At 39.8% G+C, this 21,266-nt stretch overlaps 1 protein-coding gene across 5 annotated transcripts in view; it reads right to left on the bottom strand.

The window, feature by feature from the left end:
* Window positions 1-21,266, bottom strand: part of LOC126095716 (gastrula zinc finger protein XlCGF17.1-like) — an 83,232-nt gene that overhangs the window by 47,069 nt on the left and 14,897 nt on the right. For all 5 annotated transcript variants that reach the window (XM_049910467.1, XM_049910469.1, XM_049910466.1 and 2 more), the window contains one exon: window positions 1,595-1,704. In XM_049910467.1, the coding sequence (XP_049766424.1) occupies window positions 1,595-1,704 (110 nt within the window). The remainder of the gene's footprint in view (window positions 1-1,594; window positions 1,705-21,266) is intronic.

The raw sequence follows: 21,266 nt of genomic DNA, 5'->3' as shown, positions 1-21,266 counted from the left end.
AAGAAATGGTACAAAGTACCTTTGACATTGCATTGTACAACAGCTAGCAGAGTGATGTATACAAATGTGAATCATCAGATCATCACAGATGAACACAAGTGTCATAATGATAGTTACTTCTGTAACACGATGAGACTGCGTCACAAGACTCACTGTTTGTATTGCAAGAAAAACTTGTCTCTTATGGTCTTTCAACGACCCAAATATTGCAGGATCAGGTTGATTATCATTAGCACTGCATTTCACAAATTTTTGAAACTTTATGTTTTAAATAAGCACAGAGAATTAACTGTCCACACTGTTCCTCTCACTACACTTTCATTTTGTGGTGTGTAGGGACAGTGTTACCACTACCCTCTCTCTTTTCAAATATGAAAGAGCAGTCATCAGGGGTGTATCAGGTTCAGTCTTCTTTATGAAACCTTGTAAATCATGCTCAATGAGGCAAAAATTAATGTAACAAATTCTGGTAGCAAGTAATCCTTTTTTTTTTTTTTTTTTTTTCAAAACTGTACGGAACACCGTGTAGTGCTGAATTCAAGATCTTATTCTAAATTGATAATCCTGAGAAGACATTTCTTGCTTATGCAATGTACAATCAACTATTTCTTTCAGAACCTGATTATTTAACAACTGATACAAAATTACTACACATTGTACTGGAGGGAAAAAAGTCCCTGTGCTTTGAAATGCATCACAACAACAAATCAGCAGTACATAATCTGATTAAGGACCATATTCTCATAATGTACAAATATGCTGCATGTAAATGTGTTGCTATGTCTATCAAATAAATATACAACACAAGCAGCTGCAAACAGGAATTTTTGCAGAATTGCTACCAAATGCATTATACACTATGGCCAAAAAGTTAAAACATGCACACGCACACGCACCCGCACGCGCGCGCGCGCGCACACACACACACACACACACACACACACACACACACACACACACACACACACACACACACACACACACACACACACAGAGAGAGAGAGAGAGAGAGAGAGAGAGAGAGAGAGAGAATCAAAAATAAACATTACATGTTAAGGAATAAAAACTATACTTGTGAGCACTATTATAAAGGTATTTGAACTTTTGAGTGTTGTGAGTACAAATATTTTATTCCTGCACTAGACTTTCAATCACACACTTCATTTACTAACATTTAATGTGATTATTTAGCTAATTTTAAGTAAAAGCTATAACTACACAAAAACTACATCACAGATGAGTTCAAAAGCTGTCTGGAATTGTAACATTCATTGGTTGTAGGAGATCTTATACAATGAAACAATCTGTATTGCTTCTTGAGATCTGCCACAGCAAAAGCGTTTACATGGCTCTATTGCTTAAGACAAAGAGGTAAAAATGGTTTAAAAGATAGAAAGATTTTCATGCCACAGCCAAACCAATGAATATGAAAAATGTTTTACAAACAGAAGCACAAATCACACTGAACAGTTCTGAAAATGAACAGTATGTTTTAATTAATTACATAGTACTGTTTAGATAATACTGTTTAGAAACAAAAATACATATGTAAGAGGACATTCACTATTTTTTTAAAAAAAAGAATAACTCTTACTCATCATATGTAGCCTCCACTTTAAAAGGAATGTAATCTTCAAATGTCATCTCGTCAAACTCTTCATCCGGATCACCATTTCCATGGTCTCCGTGATCAACATTAGGCTCCTGAAATAATGAATAACTTTCAGCTGAATAAGTTAAAATGACAAGGAAAGTCTGTTGTTCAGCCAATACAGCACAAACGAGTGATAAACAACTTTTATTCGCATTTCTAAAATTAGATACCATTTTTCTCCCTCTTTCAAAGGCTTGGCCAGCAACAAAAGTAATGGTTGTACGACTTCATTACACACAATAGACGAGTTTTGAAAATGAACTGATGCCTTCCACACCCAATAAACCTATCTATTTTGTATAGTCTGTTCCTTTAGATTCAACAACTGACTAATGAGTATCTTCTTCAAATCTGACTGTACTTCTCCTAAAGATGTTCAGTGTAAATGTTGGCCAAAAACTGCAGCCACAGATGAAAATAGAAAGAAGTTGCATAACATGCTACCAGATACTAAGTATTAAAATGCGCAAAAAACATTTGACGTCATTGGCATATCAAAATAAAGAGAATGAAGCATTCTGCAAAAGAATTAACAATGAGAAAGGTTTGTGAAATATAAGCATGTTGACCAAAATCAAATTCCAAAATGAATTTCTCAGCAAGATTTGAATTACCTTAACAAGAACACAAGTGCTTTGTGCATCAATATTTTACTGAGGATGAGACTTCAATCCATCACTTCATGCAAAAGAGTAATTAAAGCCAGAGGCTTTGTACTAAAAAAGGAAAATGCAACTTTATCTACCAGAAAGTTATGGGCAGAAGAGGTCTGGTTCGGACAAAAAAAAATCTTTCATTAGGATAACACAATCACTAGAAAAATTTTTGACAATGGGGAAACTGCAGAAGTCAAAAATACGAACTGCTGGAATATCCAACCTGTTAACGTCATTTGACACCTGTCTTCCACATGTAATGAAATTTATGAATCAAAAAGTTTTGAGCCCAATAAAAAAATTATGGTAATCAGACAAGGGGATTTTGCAGGCCTTCTAGAAATGCACTTTTGGGATGGAGTTTGGTCATTGCAACAAAGTGGATTTTTTTAAATTGGAAACACGTAGTGTTTGTTTGCCATATTAATAAATTTTGTCCATGACTTCATACCACATCACATTATTTTGAAGAAACATAAAACACAACTAAGTAAGCTGTTGGAATTCAAAATCCTTTCAAACCTCTAGGGAATACATACTTACAGAAATGAATTGTTGTAAATACATATATTTATTCTGCTATAGTATGCAGTTTACAATTAATGAAAGTTATGAGTCCAATATCACCACTGCATTTATTTTACCCAGTGTCAGTAATGACAAAAAGGGAGATATATAAAGCTATACTGTTGGTACAATGGGTTCTGTGACAAGACTGGAATGAATAACCCATTGGCTTACACATACAAAATTTTTTCCCATATAATTTAAGAAATCAAAAACATTCTGGAACCACAACTTGTAGAATACCGAGGATTCCACTTATACAAAAATTGCCCACAAAGAATTCTCAGCTTGAAATAACTTATGGAATATTACAAGTACAGAAATAAAGAGCTGTTTATTCCATTCATATATTGCAAAAAAGCCTATTATAGTAAGCATACACATACACTTTTAAAAATCCTCAGATCATGTGGTCAGATCATGAATTAGCGTAATTCATACCAAATTAATAGAAATCATCGAACTAACTGTAAAAAACACACATTCCAAGGTAAAGTTGAAGGGAAAAAAAATTTATAAAGTTTTCACAATACATACTGATGTTAGAAAAATTGGTGGATTAACCCCATTGCTTTTTGGTGCAGCTCTCAATTACATTATGAAAATTTGGCAAAAGTAAAACCCATCTAAAATCATAATTAGAGCCAAAGTCTCAATAAGAACAAGCTGCTTGGGTTTTGTAGGCGATTTTGGTCTCTCTTAGGTCTTGATGTAAAAGCACAAGCCCAGACCATGTCTCCTAAAAATATCTTAAAACAAGATTACAAGATTCGAGAAAACTAAGATCATTCTCACGAAATCCATAAAAATAGCTAACATCTTCATAAACAACCAAAAAATTAACATAGTTCTGCAGTATAAATATCCTGGAGAAATCATCACACTTATGTCAAAAAGAAACATAGATAAATAGAACCAACAAAATAAAGAGAGATCAGTTTCCAACTTTGCCAATGAATAATAATAAATGCTTCTCTATTGACACTAAGATCCTACACTATAAAACTGTAACTCTTCTGGGAGTTACTTATGCATGCAAAACCAGTTCCAAATTAAAAATGAAAGAACACTGATCACCTCTCGAAAATGAAAGAAGAATCATCAGAACTAGTGTAAATAAAAAATACCAGATCAAAGAATTCAAGACTCTTGCCCAATGAAACTGTCCATTGAGAGAGAGACCCACCACCAGCATAATGAAGAAGAAAAGAATCTCTCCTTTCTTCCAGATCTTGCAAATGAAAACAAATAGGATTTTACAACTTGTGATGAGAAAGAAGACAGGATGCCAATGGATATGAGAAATGCAGCTAGACCTTAAGGTAGTTCCAGATAATAGATGCAATTTTCAGTGGAAATGATGCATAGAAGGAATGCAGAGATTTCAGACAAATAAGGAAAATTACGATCAAAAATAAAAAAAAGCTGTATTAGGCACGCTAGAAGAACCAAACAGTACAAATCAAGATAATAACAACAATATAGCCACAAAATCATGTTTATATGGGATATAAGTTACAGCAACTGTTGAAGAAGCATATAGCTTTTCATTACAATGATTTTTTTTTAAAATATTCATGCACTGTAAACAACAGAACATGCATATCTTTCCACTACAATCATTTTAAAATATATATGTACTGTAGAGCACAGAGTACAAGGGATTCAAAAGTCCATTAACATTTGAAATTTCAATACTTCATGGAATAATATAAGTAGAAGGTAAAATTGACACACATGCTCGAAATGACATGGGGTCTTATTGAAACCAAAAAACAGGCACGAAATGGCCGACTGATAGCACTTCATGTGATGCAAAAGCAATAATTTTAGCATAAAAGTGGATTTTTATCTAAACAATGTTCTTTATAACAAATGCTCAACATGTTGGCCATCAATCAACAATACCTGTAGTTGTGGGACACTGTTGTGACCAGCACTGTACTGCATATCAGCAGGTACAGTGAGAAAATGCTGTCCAATGTTATCTTTTAGCACCCCTAATAAGCCTGGATGATAGTGGCTTCAGCTAAAACCTCAACCAATCATCACATGGCAAAGGTCTGTGGACTTGGAAGGCCAAGCACGACTGACGTGGAGGCCCAGCACATAATCTTCACCATACAATGTGCGCAAGAGATCTTGCACAAATGTAGCAATATGGGGTGAAGCACTGTCCTGCATTAAAGTCGCACCTTACAGCAGGTGTTTATCCTCATGTGGCGTCACTGATGTGTTACTGTCCAGCACCATCTATTAGCCAGTTTTTGTTTGAATAAAACTCCATGTCATTTCAGGCATTTGTGTCAATTTTTACCTCTACCTACATTATCCCATGAACAACAGCATTTTCAAATGTAGATGGACTTTCGGGTCACCCTGTACATATATCAACAAAAGAATTAAATATAAGTTAGCTACCACACCATTCAACATTATTACATTGTCAACAAAAAGTTACATGTGACAAATTCGTCCCCATAAATTCAGCAACACAATAAAAATAATGCTGGAGTATTATGTTGGTAACAGTCTTCCCGAAGGATTTATTATTTTGACTGAGCAAGGTAATTTATTACAGAATATGCAGTCCTTGTGCTTCAACACTGTCATGGCATTTACTCAGTCTCTGACTACTAAGATGAATGTTAACCCCCTTTGTTACAGGGAGGAAGCCACTGCAGTGGGCCCAGGAGAATCCACACGAGCCCAGCCACAGCACCCGGACCGACCCAGCTTTGACGAACATGCAGCAACATAGGTTATAATGTACGATACCTCACACTAACCTTACCTCACCTTGCATGCTCTGTTGCAGCTAGCAAGCCGCTACTGCCCTTACTACCCGTCCTACTGTTGCAGAGGTTTTTTTCCCTTGGCACTTGCCTTGGCACTTTTCTTCTTGTGCCCTTACAACTGCTACCCTTCGATCGTTTTCGAGCACTTCTATTTCCTGATGGACTGTGTAAATGAGTAATCCCAGACGCATGGATAACATCAGAGCCCGCATCCTATGACTCCTGATTCAAAAATAACATGTTATACGGAGGTGACAGTAGAACTTTTGGTTTGGTCACCACGTTGGTGTGGGTGTGGAGGGGCCCCATCCTTTATTTACTAGCACAGGTGTTGTAATCATGTATATAACTTTTTTTTTAGGATATGGAGATCCCTATTTACAGATGAAACAGTCTCTTGTGTGTATATACATGGGACAAGTAATATTCCCAGCTCTTTGAAGATCGGTTTGGTAGGAGCATGTAGTGGCAATCATATCATAATCTTGACAATTCGCATAGCAAATATTTTCTTGTGTGTTGACTTCCAGAGGGGAATGCCATACGAAATGATTGAGTTAACCAGAGGAAAGTGAGTTCTAATAGCAATCAAGTCACACCTTCGCCCGATAACTCGGAAGCCACTGCAGAATTCAATCATTTTGCACGGAAGTTTATCTATGTACATATTCCATTGAAGTGCCCAAGAAATTTAGTCTCACTGACCTATTCAGTAACGTTTTCATGGTCCTTTGATGTGTAGATCATATGAGTTTTTTTTAATTTTCCATGTTAACTAAAAGATTGTCATCATAGCCAGTACAGGGCCCTTCCACTGCTGTCAATTAAGTCAGCTCTTATTTGACATAGAGAAACATTACAAGAGACGTGGTTTCTATCATGAGTAATAGCACAGTTACTGCTGAGGGCAGGTTTTCTGGCAGATCATTAATTAAGAGAAGGAAGAGGAGGGGATCTAAGGTTGAGCCTTGTCAGCCTCCTGAGCTGACTGATAAATCCAAATGAGTTGTTTGTGGTGTCATCAAACATCAATAGTATCATACTACCAGTTGACCGCCACAAGGATGCTGCCAATCCGGACGAGGCTTCAGCCATGCCTCCCATGAGGTTCAATGCACAGCCACCAGGCATTGGTTATTTAATAAGGCAGCAAGGGATGAGTGCGGCAGTTCCATTTGGAGTACAGTTGGAGATCTACTTCTACTTCCAGAGGACACACCAGAAGGAATTTTTCATGTTCCTATTAATTAGGAGAGTCATCTTCAAAGTTGAAAATTTTAGGGAAAAGTAGTTTCTCAGATCTTACACACTTTGCAGGGAAAGATTTTGTTGGTGGAGAGCAACCAATTGAAAGAATACTTAGCTACATCAGAAAAATGTTTATGAAATGTATCACAAATGTGTTTGGTGTCTATAATTTGTTGACCATTACAATGGGAAGATTCCGGTGTTTCTTTTTTGACATCGGTTTGTAAAGTTTTTCTGACAATATCCCCTATGACTTTAGATCTGTTACTTCAGTCATTTATGTAGGCTTGATTTGCTAGTTGTTTTGCCTTAGATGTTACTTTTAAGGACCTTCTAGTTAAGTTAAAAAACTGAGGAAATTTAGATCTTATGGAGCTACACTTTGCTCATAGAGTGACCTACTAGCCTCGCATGATACTCTCATACCCTTTGTGATGCAGCCATTTTGAGTTTTGTGCACTGACCTGTTTTACTGGGAAGGCAATATTGAAAAGATGACAGATTATGTACATGAATAGTGAAGTTTTCTTATCTAAATCATCTTCCTCATAAATTTACTAGACAATGGTAACAGTTAATTTCAATTCAGCTTATATTTATGATTATTAAGGCATTAAGAACAATTATAAAATAAGAGTTTTGAAATCCAGTTTAAAAAATTAGTTTATAGTAGAGGCAATTATGAAACAGCTACAGGGATGTCTTTAGCATAAGGAAAGTTCCTGCAAAGGAAATGTTAACAAAGTTCTCCCAGAGACTAGATTCAGCCTGTTTTCATCTGCTCATTCATTGTATTATGTAGACCTCATCAAGAGTGAAACCTTCAGGGATGTAGAACAAGTCATGGTATACACAAGACAAACACATCATAGAATATTAATTCACATACTGTATTGATGCTATTCACAATTATGCCATCTAAAATTAATAAAGAAAATAAGCGAGAAAGCTGCTACTTTGATAAAAGCTCTTGCCACCTTAGTTTTACTACAGAGCTGCCGTTCATCTGCTATTATTAGATTAATATTTATTTGGTTACAATGGTATTTTTCAAAGAAAAAACTGACTTACATTTATAGTACATTATTTCTTGTCATGCAGCTTTATAACTAGCATGGCTACTTATCACGTAGTTCAGAGAGCTTTTCTATCACTGAATCTAGATATTCAGATAATTTGTAGAAACAGTGGCTAATGCTGTATTGTTAAATAACTTACTAGCAGGGTATGTAACTCAATTCTGAAATCTGGACAAGGAAATGAAAATTATTTTTGTGTATATGATATTGCAGTGCCTGAGTTATTACGAATTGTGATGCTAACTTCCTTCAGACATGCATGCATGACTGAAACAAAAGGCAATGCAGTGACTACAGCCATTATGAAATAGAAGAAATGTGCAAATATGGACAATCATCATCTGTATAACGGAATGATAACGAAGAAAATGTTTGCTGGACTGGGGCCGGATCCCAGATTTCCTGCTTATCACATGCAGTCACCATACCATTTGGCTATCCGAGCACGAATTGGAGCCAGAAGTTTAGGTCTGACCATGAGTCGTGCTAAGATAGCCACATGGTATAGCAGACACGTGGTTGAAAGTTTTAGCATTTTTCCCTGACAAATTTTTTGACACCTCAAAAGTAAGTTAAGACGGAAGTTGACAATCTGTCTTTGCAGCTATGGTACAAGAAACAATAGCGCAAACAAGGAAATATTTAACAAAAACTTGCAAGCAGATGATGTTTCCTGATATGAGCAGAAATATTAAGTACTAGCATCAACAGCTTTTGTAATGAACTGTTTTTAGATGGATAAAGCAAGCCAAATAGTATAAGTTTTTTATTTAAATCATTGACGTCGTTTATTTCAATAAAACGAAACATATTTTGTGACAAAAATATGGATTTCCTTGGAGTCGCAAGACAGATTTAAAATACATTCACTGATTTCTGAAATAACTTCAGAAAAAATAGGCCTCTTGAAAGAAGTGTATAAAGTTGGTAAGAATTGTGTAAACCAACAATGTAGGTGACCGCAATAAATGTTAGTTCTACTATGTTCATTATTGTCAGTTATTACCTACTGTGTTATATCTATTATTTTACAGGTATTCTGCAATTTTTCTTTTGAGAAATCTATGAGTACATAGCGTACAAACTGTCAGTGACTGACAATTTTCTTCTTCTTATCGTCCATACTTTCCAACATTTTAACTACTTTTGAAATGCCAAAATGTACTAGAACAAATAAAATGTCCATAAAATGCCACACTGTACAACATAATTGCAATGAGACAGTTGAAATTCCTGAAATCCATCACATGACGTCTGGCCTGCTGATGAGCATTGCAGTCCTGGATCCATGGATATACCATGAACATCTGCTGCTTTACGCCACACAAAAACAGACCGGGCCTGTAGGGAGATCAGTGAGACTAGATCTGACAGGCAGTGTCTGCACATTAGTGGAAACTGAATTGCTTCAGATCAGCACGCACGATCCATTACAGATACTCTTAGCAACATCCTGTGGTTTTGGCCCGTTGTGGAAACCCACTCGTGTGGCCAGCTAGTCCTGAACCATAGACATCATGTTGATGAAATGAGACCATAGTGATCAATCCATACAACAGACAACGTGTTCAAATACTCTGAGAATCAATAATAACGAGGAAAGGCAGAAACTCACCATAAAGATGATTTCCGAGCCAGAGACAGGCAGGTAGGAAAGACAATTACACTCTCGCAACTAAATTTACAGCCATAGCTCTTATCAGAAAGCATACAGTCACTCAGAAACAACTCGTGCACTCACGACCACTGTGTCCGGCCACTGTGTCTACAGTCTCTAAGAATCAGATCCAAAAAAACCACTTCTCATGCCTTCCTGCCACTTGTAGGCAGCTGCTAGGCTAGTGGCGAGACGTTGTGGCAGCACTGACTGCAAGCTGGGAGGAGTGGTAGGAAGGAGAGAACTAATAGTAATGAGGCAGTAGGGAAGTGGCACACATACTCAGCTGCACCTAGCCAGCAATGATGCACGACACCTCAGTAAACAAACCATTTCATCTACTGAGATAAAAACGAGATTTTTCCAATGTTTTTTTTTTTTTTCCACATTTCCCTGATAAGTTTGAAATTCCCTGATATTCCCCGATTTCCAGAACCTTTGGCAACCTTGGGTAAGGCGACTGCTCGTGATATGCAGAAAATCCGTGAGAGTCCCGGTGCAGCGCAAATTGTCATTGTCGTAATTTTATTATACAGCTGATTGTTGTCCATATTCGCAACTGCAAATGCATTTTCTGTTTTGTCATATGACTGCGAATCTCACAGTTCAATTGAAACTAATTTTTATTATCACCAACAAAAACCATTATAAATAAATGTACTGGGAAGTGAGTAAGAATTCTAAGGTACAGTGTGTGTTTGGGACTCACAGGCGCCCAACAGCATGGTTATCAGTGCCCTCACACACATTAAAAGAAATTAATGTGAATAAAACATTGAAAATATTAACATACACACTAAGACAATGAAGAAATTCTAAAATGTGCTATACAGCAGATTAAAACACAAGTAAAACGACAAAGGAGCTGAAACAAAGGTCAGGGAGATGTGACTGGCTGACCACTTACAAAATACTTGGGTTAGCCAGTCACCCAGTGAACGCATTAAAACAATTCCCCTAATATCTTCAGAAAAATATTGGACAATTCACGAAACTTTAAAATCCAAACCGCATCTGTTTGCATGTTATTTAAAATAGAAGGCAGACCCATCAGCAAATCTGCCATGACCCACTGGTCAGAAAATGAAACACAGTCCAATAAAATGTGGCACACAGTGATCTGTATGCTACAAGCACCAAACACTGGAGGTTCCTCTTGCCTGAGCAAGAAGTCACACGTCGTAGGGCTGTGGCCTATGCGAAGAAAAGTAAGGACGACCTCGTCCCGTCAACATGGCTGGAAGGAGGTATGCTACAGCCACATTGTGAGCTTCATTTGACAGAGCTTAGTGTCTGTCACTTCCAGCCACTCATCCTCCCACTGGTACAAGACTTTGGATCTCAACAGTGAGACACACATGGATGGCACACTCAAATAACTGAGTATCACGACACGCCTTGGCTGCTAGATCCGTCCTGGCACTCCCCGCAATACCCATGTCCCTGGTACCCAGCAGAAAGTCACCTCCTTCCCCAGTTGTTGCAGTTGGAGGAGGGCATCCTGGATATTGTGGGCTATGTTAGCTGCTGGATACAAACGTTTAGAGAGTGAAGGGCACTCAGAGAATCGGAACAGGCAGGAAATTTAAAGCCGAAACAACATCTCATCTGCTCCAGTGCCTGCAAGATTGTATATAATTCTGCATCGAAGACAGTAAATCTTGAGGCGGTCCGACCTTGATGACACGATCTGGGAAAACAACAGAGGAATCAACAGTAACCCTGTTTAGACCCACTCGCAAAGACAGCTATATACTTGTGGTGCTAATATATGACAGAAAATATTGTATTAAAAACAGAAGCAATAGTACAATCTCTCCTGTACTGACAAAACCTAAAATGAGTCTGGGGCTCTGCAGTAACCAGGGTGGCAGATGACTAAAACCCAGGATTTGAGACTGGACTTGCTTCACTTTAAGTGACTCCAGTACATGCCGAACATGGACCTCAAATGGCCTTATCACTCATGATCAATGGGAGAAAAGGCATTCCACAGGGGGCAAGCAACAATGTGGTATGCAGGTGAATTCAGAGCTGTGAGGAACTTACATGCATGACACACATTCAGGAGTTGTCTTCGAATTTTAAAGCAGCAGTTCACCAGCCTCAGCACAGAGACTGGGTATGGGGCTGGGAAATAAGCACTCATGCACAGCCTAATCCCGTCATGGTGGATAGCATCAATAATCTTCAAATAATGAGGCCTCGTCGACCCAGACACTGTGCACCGGTAGTCTAGCCACGAGCACACAAAAGCCCTATAAAACTGGAGCAGATGTGTCCTGTCCCCAAGATCTGTGGTTAAAGCATTTTATGATGTTCAGCACCTTTAGGGTCCTGGCTTTCAAGTCTCTCAGCTGTGGCAACCACAACAATCTAGAGTCAAAAATGAGGCCCAGGAACTTCACCAAGTCACTAAAGTGTAGAATGGTGTCCTCCATACGCAACGCAAGTAAACTAAAAATACGACAAGAATGATTAAAATGAAAACACACACACACACACACACACACACACACACACACACACACACACACACTTATCTGCAGAAAATTGAAAACCCGTGTTTGCAGCCCACTCCTCTAATCCACAGTGTAAGTTGCAACCGATGGCTCACTGTTGCAACACTGTAGTGAGAACTCAAAACAGCAAAATTGCTCGCAAATAAGGAGCATTGTGCAGGACTCCTTACCGTAGATAAAATGCTATTTATGGCTGTGGTAAAGAGGGTAACACTTAAAACACTACACACTGCCCTGAGGAACACCATTCTCCTGCTCAAAATAATCTGACAGCATATCACCAACTCAGATCCTAAAAAATCGCTGAAACAGGAAAGACCTTATAGAGATGTGGAGGGGGTCATGAAAGCCATAGTGATGCAGTTGTACAAGAATACTGTGTCTTCTAGTAGTCTTGCATGCCTTACTGACATCAAAGAATATGCCAATACAGCTATGTTTACATAGAAAAGCCTGTTGAATAGCTGCCTCTAGTAGGTTCAGGTTGTCGACAATGGACCAAAATCTCCAGAACTGAGAGCAGTTAAGGAGTTGCCTAGCCTCTAATAACCAGACCAGAACGACTGTTAACCATTTGCTCAAATGTCTTTCCTGCACAACTCATTAAGGCAATACTCCGGTAACTACTGGGACATGTCGAGTCCTTTCCTGGTTTGAGGAGAGGTCTTAAAATTGCCTCTCTCCGCGGGCTGGGGAGGTGACCTGTCTACCACATAAGATTAAAACATTCGAAAAGTATTTCTTTGACACTGCTGGCAAATGTCGAAGCATGCAGTTCCGGATTTGGTCATGACCAGGTGCAGTGTCACGAGTCTCAGACAGGGCCAATTCCAGCTCGCACAAGGAGAAAGGGGAGTTGTAACCCTGAACAGTGTGATCTTAAATACAACTTGCCCCTCTCTACAGTCACAAGGTAGCAGTGAAATGCCGGATCTTGGCTGGAACTGGCAGTAGTTTTTGCAGAATGCTCTGCCAGCATCTAAGCAATGTCTGTAGGCACTGTTTGGGAACATTCCTGTTTCAGCACTGCTGCTATTGGTACATGACTGCATTTATCGAATGAAGGTCGGCAATCACCTGCGACTGAACAGAGTCTGCAAGGGCTGGACAGCAGAAAGAATGATCGATTGCTGAGAATGACCCAGTACCAGTACAGAAATTAGTGGAAGTACCTGTGTTGAGGATACACAGCTTGTGAGACGTCATGATGACCTCCAAACCCAACCCTGAGGGTCGATGAGATGGGCATTGAAGTCTCCCAGTAGGAGAAATGGCTGCACAAGTTGTTCCCAAGATCTATGAGAGCCTCAAGACTCTACTGCATTTTGCACAGGTAGATACAGCAAGCAAATAGTGATCCTCCGACACCCATGAGTTTCGACAGCAGCTGCTTACAGGTTGTATCCAGCAGAAGAGTGATGTGCATTATTGGCACACACGACAACCACTCCCTTGGCTCTGCCCCAATCAGCTCATCCTTTCAGTGGAGGGTATAGCCCCATAGCACAGAAACGTCAGTGGCTTTAAAATGTGTTACTTGTAAACACAAGCACATAGGCATTCCTGCACTAGCAGTTTCAGTTCCTCCACATGTATCGTGAACCCATTAATGTTCCATTCCATTTTCATCCTGTCTCTCCACCAGGAAGGGAGCCCATAATGGATGGGGGTTCAGTCCGACACCAAGGTCCATTAGTTCTACCGAAAGGTCAGAGGGACATCAGACAGTATGATGACATTCTCAGACTGTTTACTTCCCACCTCCATCACTGGTGAATGCTTGGCCTTTGATTTTTTGCCCTGGGTAGGCTTCAGAGCCACAACCAAAGAAGTGGTAATGGCACCGTTGGACCGTGGACCAGACTGAACCTTAGGAGGAGCAGGGAGCTCCGCAATGTTGGTGACAACAGACTTTTTCGATGTTTTGGAAGGAAGTGTAGGTTTTGAAGGAACTGCAACAGTACAAGTGCACTGACAAAAAGGTACTAGTACTGACACACAGGAACCTCCGTTTGGGTAGCAGCATCAGTCTTCTGAACTGGTTGTTTAAGAGCAGACACAAAGGAGGTAGCAAACTTCATGAGCTGCAAGGCCTTATAGATCTTTTTGGCCTCACCATGTGAAAAACACTTATTTGTTCTGAACTCTTGTACCTTTCTTTCTTCAAGGAAGACACTGAAGCCCCTACCCCAGTCAAAGTGATCCCAAGAGCAGTTTACACACTTTGGAGGAGGTGAACAACCAACACATTCATTCATGGGCAGTCTTACCACATTTGTCACAAGTGGCTCCACCCTTACAATCTAAGGTGGTGTGCCCAAAGCACTGACATGTAAAACAGTGCACTAGGTTAGGATTGTTGGTTGTTTTGGGGAAGGAGACCAGACAGCGAGGTCATCAGTCTCATCGGATTAGGGAAGAACGGGGAAGGAAGTTGGCCATGCCCTTTGAAAGGAACCATCCCGGCATTTGCCTGGAGCGATTTAGGGAAATCACGGAAAACCTATATCAGGATGGCCGGACGCGGGATTGAACCGTCGTCCTCCCAAATGCAAGTCCAGTGTCTAGCCACCGCACCACTTCGCTCAGTTCTAGGTTAGGAAAATAAGGCCATACACTGAGGTGGAGGAAACCAGCCTTAACACGCTCTGGAAGTTTTGTGCTGCTGAAAGTTGGTACAAAGGAGTCCGATTTTACGAGATTGCCATCCACCCATTTCATTACGTTCTGTACCTCAGCGGATGCCATTCTGGGATCACTCAGCTTTCAGTTATTCTCAGGCAATGTCAACCAGATCGCAGCAAGTCACAACATCTTTACTATAGTTCAAGGTGGTGTGCAATTCAAATTCAATTGCATACTACCTAAGGCACTGAGCTTTCTGGATGTTTTTCACTTGTTGGGAATTGGATGTTTCTACCAACAGGGTCCCATTTCGCAACCACCTGACAGGTTTTAGATTTTCAGTGATTCCCTCTAAACCTTTTTGTATGCAAACACTGGCTCAAAGCTTCCCTCTTTCTGTTTAATTATAAGAAAGACATCCTGACCACCAGCATGTGGGTTTCTCTCTCTCTCTCTCTCTCTCTCTCTCTCTCTCTCTCTCTCTCCCTCCCTCCCTCCCCCCTTTTTTTACTCGAGAAAGACTCTCTAATCCCCAAGTAAGGAGGACTGGCTACATGAGCCCTCTTGTTTGATTGGATGTTGGTACCTGTCAGCGGCCCACCCTTTCCACTGGGAAGAGGAAGATAAGATTTCGAAGGATCCATGCTGGTCCCAAAAGTAGTTACGGAAATAAAAGACCACCTAGACAGAGCCCCTCATGCCTAGGTAACTCTTATACGACTCAGGTGTGACAGGTTCTGCAGAGGTTGCCCGCTAACTACTGTTCCACCTCAACAGCAATGTATCTCATCAGCATGCAGCACACCTCGAGACTGAAGTTTTTGCCATCCTCACAATCTGGTCAGTCAAGTCAAGATCCTCATTCCCTGTGACACACAACGTTCCACCACCATGCTGACTGAAGCATGCCCAGAGCCTATGGTGACAAGGGATTGGTGGTGCTGACAGGTCCCCAGCTCAGGAACCCCGAGGTCACCAAGCCCAGCAAATAAACGCTGAGCCCCTGAGAGGAATTCCAAGGTATTAACAAAGGGTTCTGCAAGATGAAATGTTATCTACTTTAGGCATATGTTAACATTGTAATGCATTACAAAGAACACTGTAAAATAAGGAAGCAAGTTATCCAGAAATCTAAGCATCTTTGTTACAAGAAAATGGTAATTACATTAGGCAACAAAATAAAAACTAATTGGACATAGTGAACGGATAGCTCTAAAAATAAATGAGACATTGGTAACAAGAGCATGCAATGTTGCGAACCTCTTAAGCAAGTGCTTTGTTTCTGTTACTGTCAGCTTGGGGGTTATCAGATTCAGTAAACAGTGTACTAGAATACCTGAGACCAGTCTCAGTAAAATGGAACTGACACTCACTTCTCCCAAAGAAGTAGCATCCATCATAAAACCCTTAAAAACAAAATAGTTTAGTGGTTATGATAACATATCAACGAAGTTAATCAACGAGTGTTCATGTGAGTTGAGTTCTAAATTAACTTAATTGTGTAATCAGTGTCATCAGTAGAACATTTTCAGATTGGCTAAAATATGCTGAAGTTAAGCGTCTTTACAAGAAGGGGGATAAAGAGATACTGTCAAACTGTCAACCAATTTCACTTTTGCCAGCATTTTCAAAAATATTTTAAAAGATTGTGTTTAAGCATCTACATTTGACTGCAAACAATATGGTGTCACAGTTTGGGTTCCTTAAGGGTTTCGATACAGAGATGGCTCTTTACACATACTGTGAAAATATACTCGATTCATTAAATAACACATCAGAGGCTACAGGTATTTCTTGTGACCTGTCAAAAGCCTTTTGAGTGTGTAAATCACAGCACACTCTTAAGTAAATTAGAATTTTATGATGTCACTGGCAGTGCTGCAAAATGTTTGAGTCTTATCTAACTAAAAGGAAACAGATGGTGTCATTGTGAAGTAGCTGTGGGATAATTAATCAGTCTTCATATGATTAGGAATTAATTACATGTGGTGCTCCTCAAGGTTCCATCTTGGTTCTGTTACTTTTTCTTGTGCACATTAACAACCTCTCATCTATTACATTCCCAAATGCTGAGCTTGTTTTGTTTGTGGATGATACAAACATTGCAATAAATAGCAAGTCAAATACAGATTTAGAAATGGCTGCTAACCAAATTGTCACTAACATTAATAAATAGTTTAAAGATAATTCACTGTCATTAAACTTTGGAAAGCCCCATTATAAGCAATTCAGAACCTGTAAGAGATTTCCTTCCAGCATGTGTATCACTTGTGGTGTAAATTCAAGATCAACATGTAGAAACCTGTTCAGTAAATTTATTCCTTAATGAAATTAGTTGCAAATAATATGTCTCTGTTTCCAACCAATAGCTCAATACATAGTATCAATATTAGGAACAAGAACAATCTACATAAGACTTCAAATCACTTACCTTGGTCCAAAAAGGAGTCCAATATTCAGGAACACATATTTCCAATAAAATGCCAGCAACCATTAAAAGCTTGGTTTCAGATTTAGCACAGTTTAAACAGAGTTTGATATATTGGAAGGAAACTCCTTCTACTCTATAGATAAATATCTTAAGTAAAAATGTCTGTTAATTTCAGTTTTGACACCATTTGGTCACAACAGTCAAGATTAGGCATTTTTTTGTATGACAAATTTATTAGAGTGTATAACTATGTGTCATTCTGACAGTATGTTAATTTTGTAAATATTAGCAGTTCCTGGTTTTCTGTAATGTACTCACAAATGTTGACAATCTCCTGAAAAATGAGCAGGGAAGTGAGTATTATATTCAAACATTCCATGTCTTTTATGTTATACTTTCTAACACATCCCACACCAATGAGGATCATCTCATTTTTGGGTCTATGGAACAAGAACTGAATCTAATCTGATCTAATCTCCATATTCTTACTGCTTTGTTTACTTTAGGCAGTATGGAGTGAAAATATGCAAAATAAGCCAACATTTTTGTTTATATACCAAAACAATGAGAGAGGCTTCCAAGGGTATAACAAGCTGAACTGAGCTGCTTAGTTCTGAGAATTATGTCAAAAGTTTGCTTACTGGTAAGTGCATGAGTGGTGTATTTTGAGTATTATCAAATACATGTAACATGTGCACCAATACTTTGGAATACAACTGTATCGTAGTGCAAGACACAAACAACAGCATGGCCACAATGAACCAAAGTTCAGTTTTCTTCCAGCAAACAACAGTTGAGAATATATCCACGAACACATAAACAATCATAGTACTTATACAAGCAGTTGCTGACAATAAGTATGAACATAATATGAGAGCAAGTGCTGGCTGCACTGTGCTCACAAAGAGGAGGGCTCTGGTAGAGGGCACGCTGGATGCCATGGCGTGTGCACAAGTCATTTGGCCCACAGAAGACGGTCTCTGGTTGCTGGCTCATGCAGATGCCATCAGCAGAATATTCGAAGTATAGCATGCCAGCGGCCTGGTGCCATGGTGCATATCAAAGTATTACGTACAAGGTTATAGCACCCCTACCCCCTATGGGAAAGGGTGTTGGGGCAACTGTTGAAACATTTTGGCCTTTGCATCAGAAGCCACAGGCAATCACAGCAGCTGCAGGAGGAGATTCTGGTCCAAAAACAATGAGTAGGGTTGGAAATGGTACAGCCGAGGACACACATCGCAGTCACTCCACCACAAAGTACCATAAGGGAGGACCAATGACAAGGGTGTTGGTAGTAACACCATGTCCAGTCTCTCGACGTCATGGTTTAAATGATGGTGAAGAAGCCTGTCGCTTGGTCAGGGATACAGTTTCAAAGACTCGAAGTCGCTGGCACAGCTGTTGGTGGAATCATTGATAGCAGTGAAGCATCACAGGGAGGCCTGGTAGCAGGCACCTGGAGGCTTGACCTCAGAGAAAAAGTAGGAGGCAGCTGTGACAACAGGGATGCCTCGCAAGGCTGACAGAGGTGCTGAGGGCGGAGGCAGAGGTGGCAGAGCCAAAGCCCTCACCGTCGCTTGAGGATGTCTTGGTGGTGGGCCACCACTCCATCACTGGTTCGCACATACAAAGGTATTGGCCTCAGCAGCTGTGGACTGTGGCCAGATTCCTCTTCTGTCAACAACCAAGCCTGAATTGTGCAGCCAGGAGTGAACCACGACGATGCCATGTTGGGCATCAGTGGGGCAACATGAACAGATGCAGGAGGGTACTTCGCTGGTGACCATGAAGCATCTCAGCCAGACACCAATCTCCCAGCAAGGAAGTCGGGGCATCGTCCACGGAGGTGTCTGCAACATACTTCTTTATTTGAACCTCGAAATGTTCCAGCTCGCTGTTAGATTGGAAGTGAAAAGGAGGAGCAGTCACGTGGCGAATGCTCTGCCTGGTGCAGAATTGTGGAGGGCCGGAGACACAAACAGTTGGCCATTATCCATCACAAGAGTGTAAGATAATATTTCAATACAAAAAATTTTGGAGGTGGCTTCAGTCACAGCCACGGCTGATGTCGAAAGGTAGCAGGTAACGTACACGGAAACTTAGTGAAAGCATTGACAATAACAACCGGTAAGAATTTAGGAAGAGTCCCGCAGTATCAATATGGACATTGCAGTGTATGCCATGGAGAGAGTACCACCCTCTGTGCCACCTATTAGATAGCACAATGAGAGCAGGCCGCAACAAGACGTGCAATGTTACGATCAATGACGGCCCAATAGCTTGGTACATGAGACCTCCTAATGTCCCTGATGTAGGAGCTGAAGCACATCCCGCCATAGAGCGGAATGGATTATGCAAAAATATGTGAAATGAGTAAAATAATCCCATACTCAGGCACATGAGACATCTGCTCTAGAATATGCTGCCTACTTGAACAAACATGGCCAAAGGGTGAGACCCAGCCCTGATTGGGGAGGGAGGGAGGGAGGGAGGGGGGGTGAGAGAGAGAGAGAGAGAGAGAGAGAGAGAGAGAGAGAGAGAGAGAGAGAGAGAGAGGAGGGGGTGGGGGGGCACTTGCACTGTATTAATTTAGTGTTACAGACACTACCCATGGCTAAATGATCAGTTATCATAAGTGTTTTTGGACAACTATTTAAAAAATGACTGCTGATAGTGATTGCAGATATTAACACACTAAATTTCAAGCAATCAAATGATATGCCTGCAGCCAATTTGCTTGTCTACTTCAAATGCCTAGCTTGCTGCCTTTTTCTTGTCCTTTTTCCAATTCACATTAATAAATAATTATTCCTCATTGTGGACATATTAAAATTCTTCAACTGTCAAAATTGAATGCAATTTATAATGAATCAGTTGCAACCAGTTGCTATTACGGGTGTTTATTTTTCCATGATGACATTTCAAGATGCCCGGCACTCATCTTCAGAAGTTCAAATTTATTTACTTGTAGCAAACATTGTTTCTTTACTAATGGCATTGCAGAATTTTGCAATGGAAATTTTTAAGACAACTATTGTAAAACATTGGTAAATAAAAAAACAATGATCGAGATGCACAAATAAATCCCCCTCTGAAGATGGGGTGAACATAAATTGAAGATACTCTCAAATAAGAGTGGTTTGAGGCATAATTTGTTGGCATGGCACATCAGAAAAGAGTTACCATTCATATCAATGGGCTACCCCATAAAAATTGATGTCATGCTAGCTACAGCTCTGATCTTCTGTGCTAGGAGCAGTGCTGTCGCATCAAATGACGAAGCAGCCAACGAGCTTAAAAAAGTAAGTGAATCAGGCCTGCAAGTAATCAAAGGTTGCCCATGTGTGGGCTAAAGGATGGAGCATGAGAAAAAAAAATACTATGATAAAACTCAAAATATTTTCATTAGACATTACTACCAGTTCCTTCACATTTCTCTGAACTCAAAATTTCATTGCTAATACCATGGTGCTAAGATGACAGTTCTGTTTCTAAAAGCTACTGAGGTAATTCCATAATGAACAAGCCTCATCAGTGGATATTTGATTGAGCCATCATACTTACAATATAATAATTCCAATATAATAATTCCAATCCCACAGAAAGCAGGTGTTGACAGATGTGAAAATTACCGAACTATCAGTTTAATAAGTCACAGCTGCAAAATAGTAACGCGAATTATTTACAGACAAATGGAAAAACTGGTAGAAGCCGACCTCGGAGAAGATCAGTTTGGATTCCGTAGAAATGTTGGAACACGTGAGGCAATACTGACCTTAAGACTTATCTTAGAAGAAAGATTAAGGAAAGGCAAACCTACGTTTCTAGCATTTGTAGACTTAGAGAAAGCTTTTGACAATCTTGACTGGAATACTCTCTTTCAAATTCTAAAGGTGGCAAGGGTAAAATACAGGGAGCGAAAGGCTATTTACAATTTGTACACAAACCAGATGGCAGTTATAAGAGTCGAGGGGCATGAAAGGGAAGCAGTGGTTGGGAAGGGAGTGAGACAGGGTTGTAGCCTCT

This window comes from Schistocerca cancellata, chromosome 8 (genome assembly GCF_023864275.1).
Source record: "Schistocerca cancellata isolate TAMUIC-IGC-003103 chromosome 8, iqSchCanc2.1, whole genome shotgun sequence".
In the NCBI taxonomy this organism is placed as follows: Eukaryota; Metazoa; Arthropoda; class Insecta; order Orthoptera; family Acrididae; genus Schistocerca; species Schistocerca cancellata.
The sequence above is the reverse complement of the archived record's forward strand: the minus strand, read 5'-3'. Positions and strand labels throughout refer to the sequence as shown.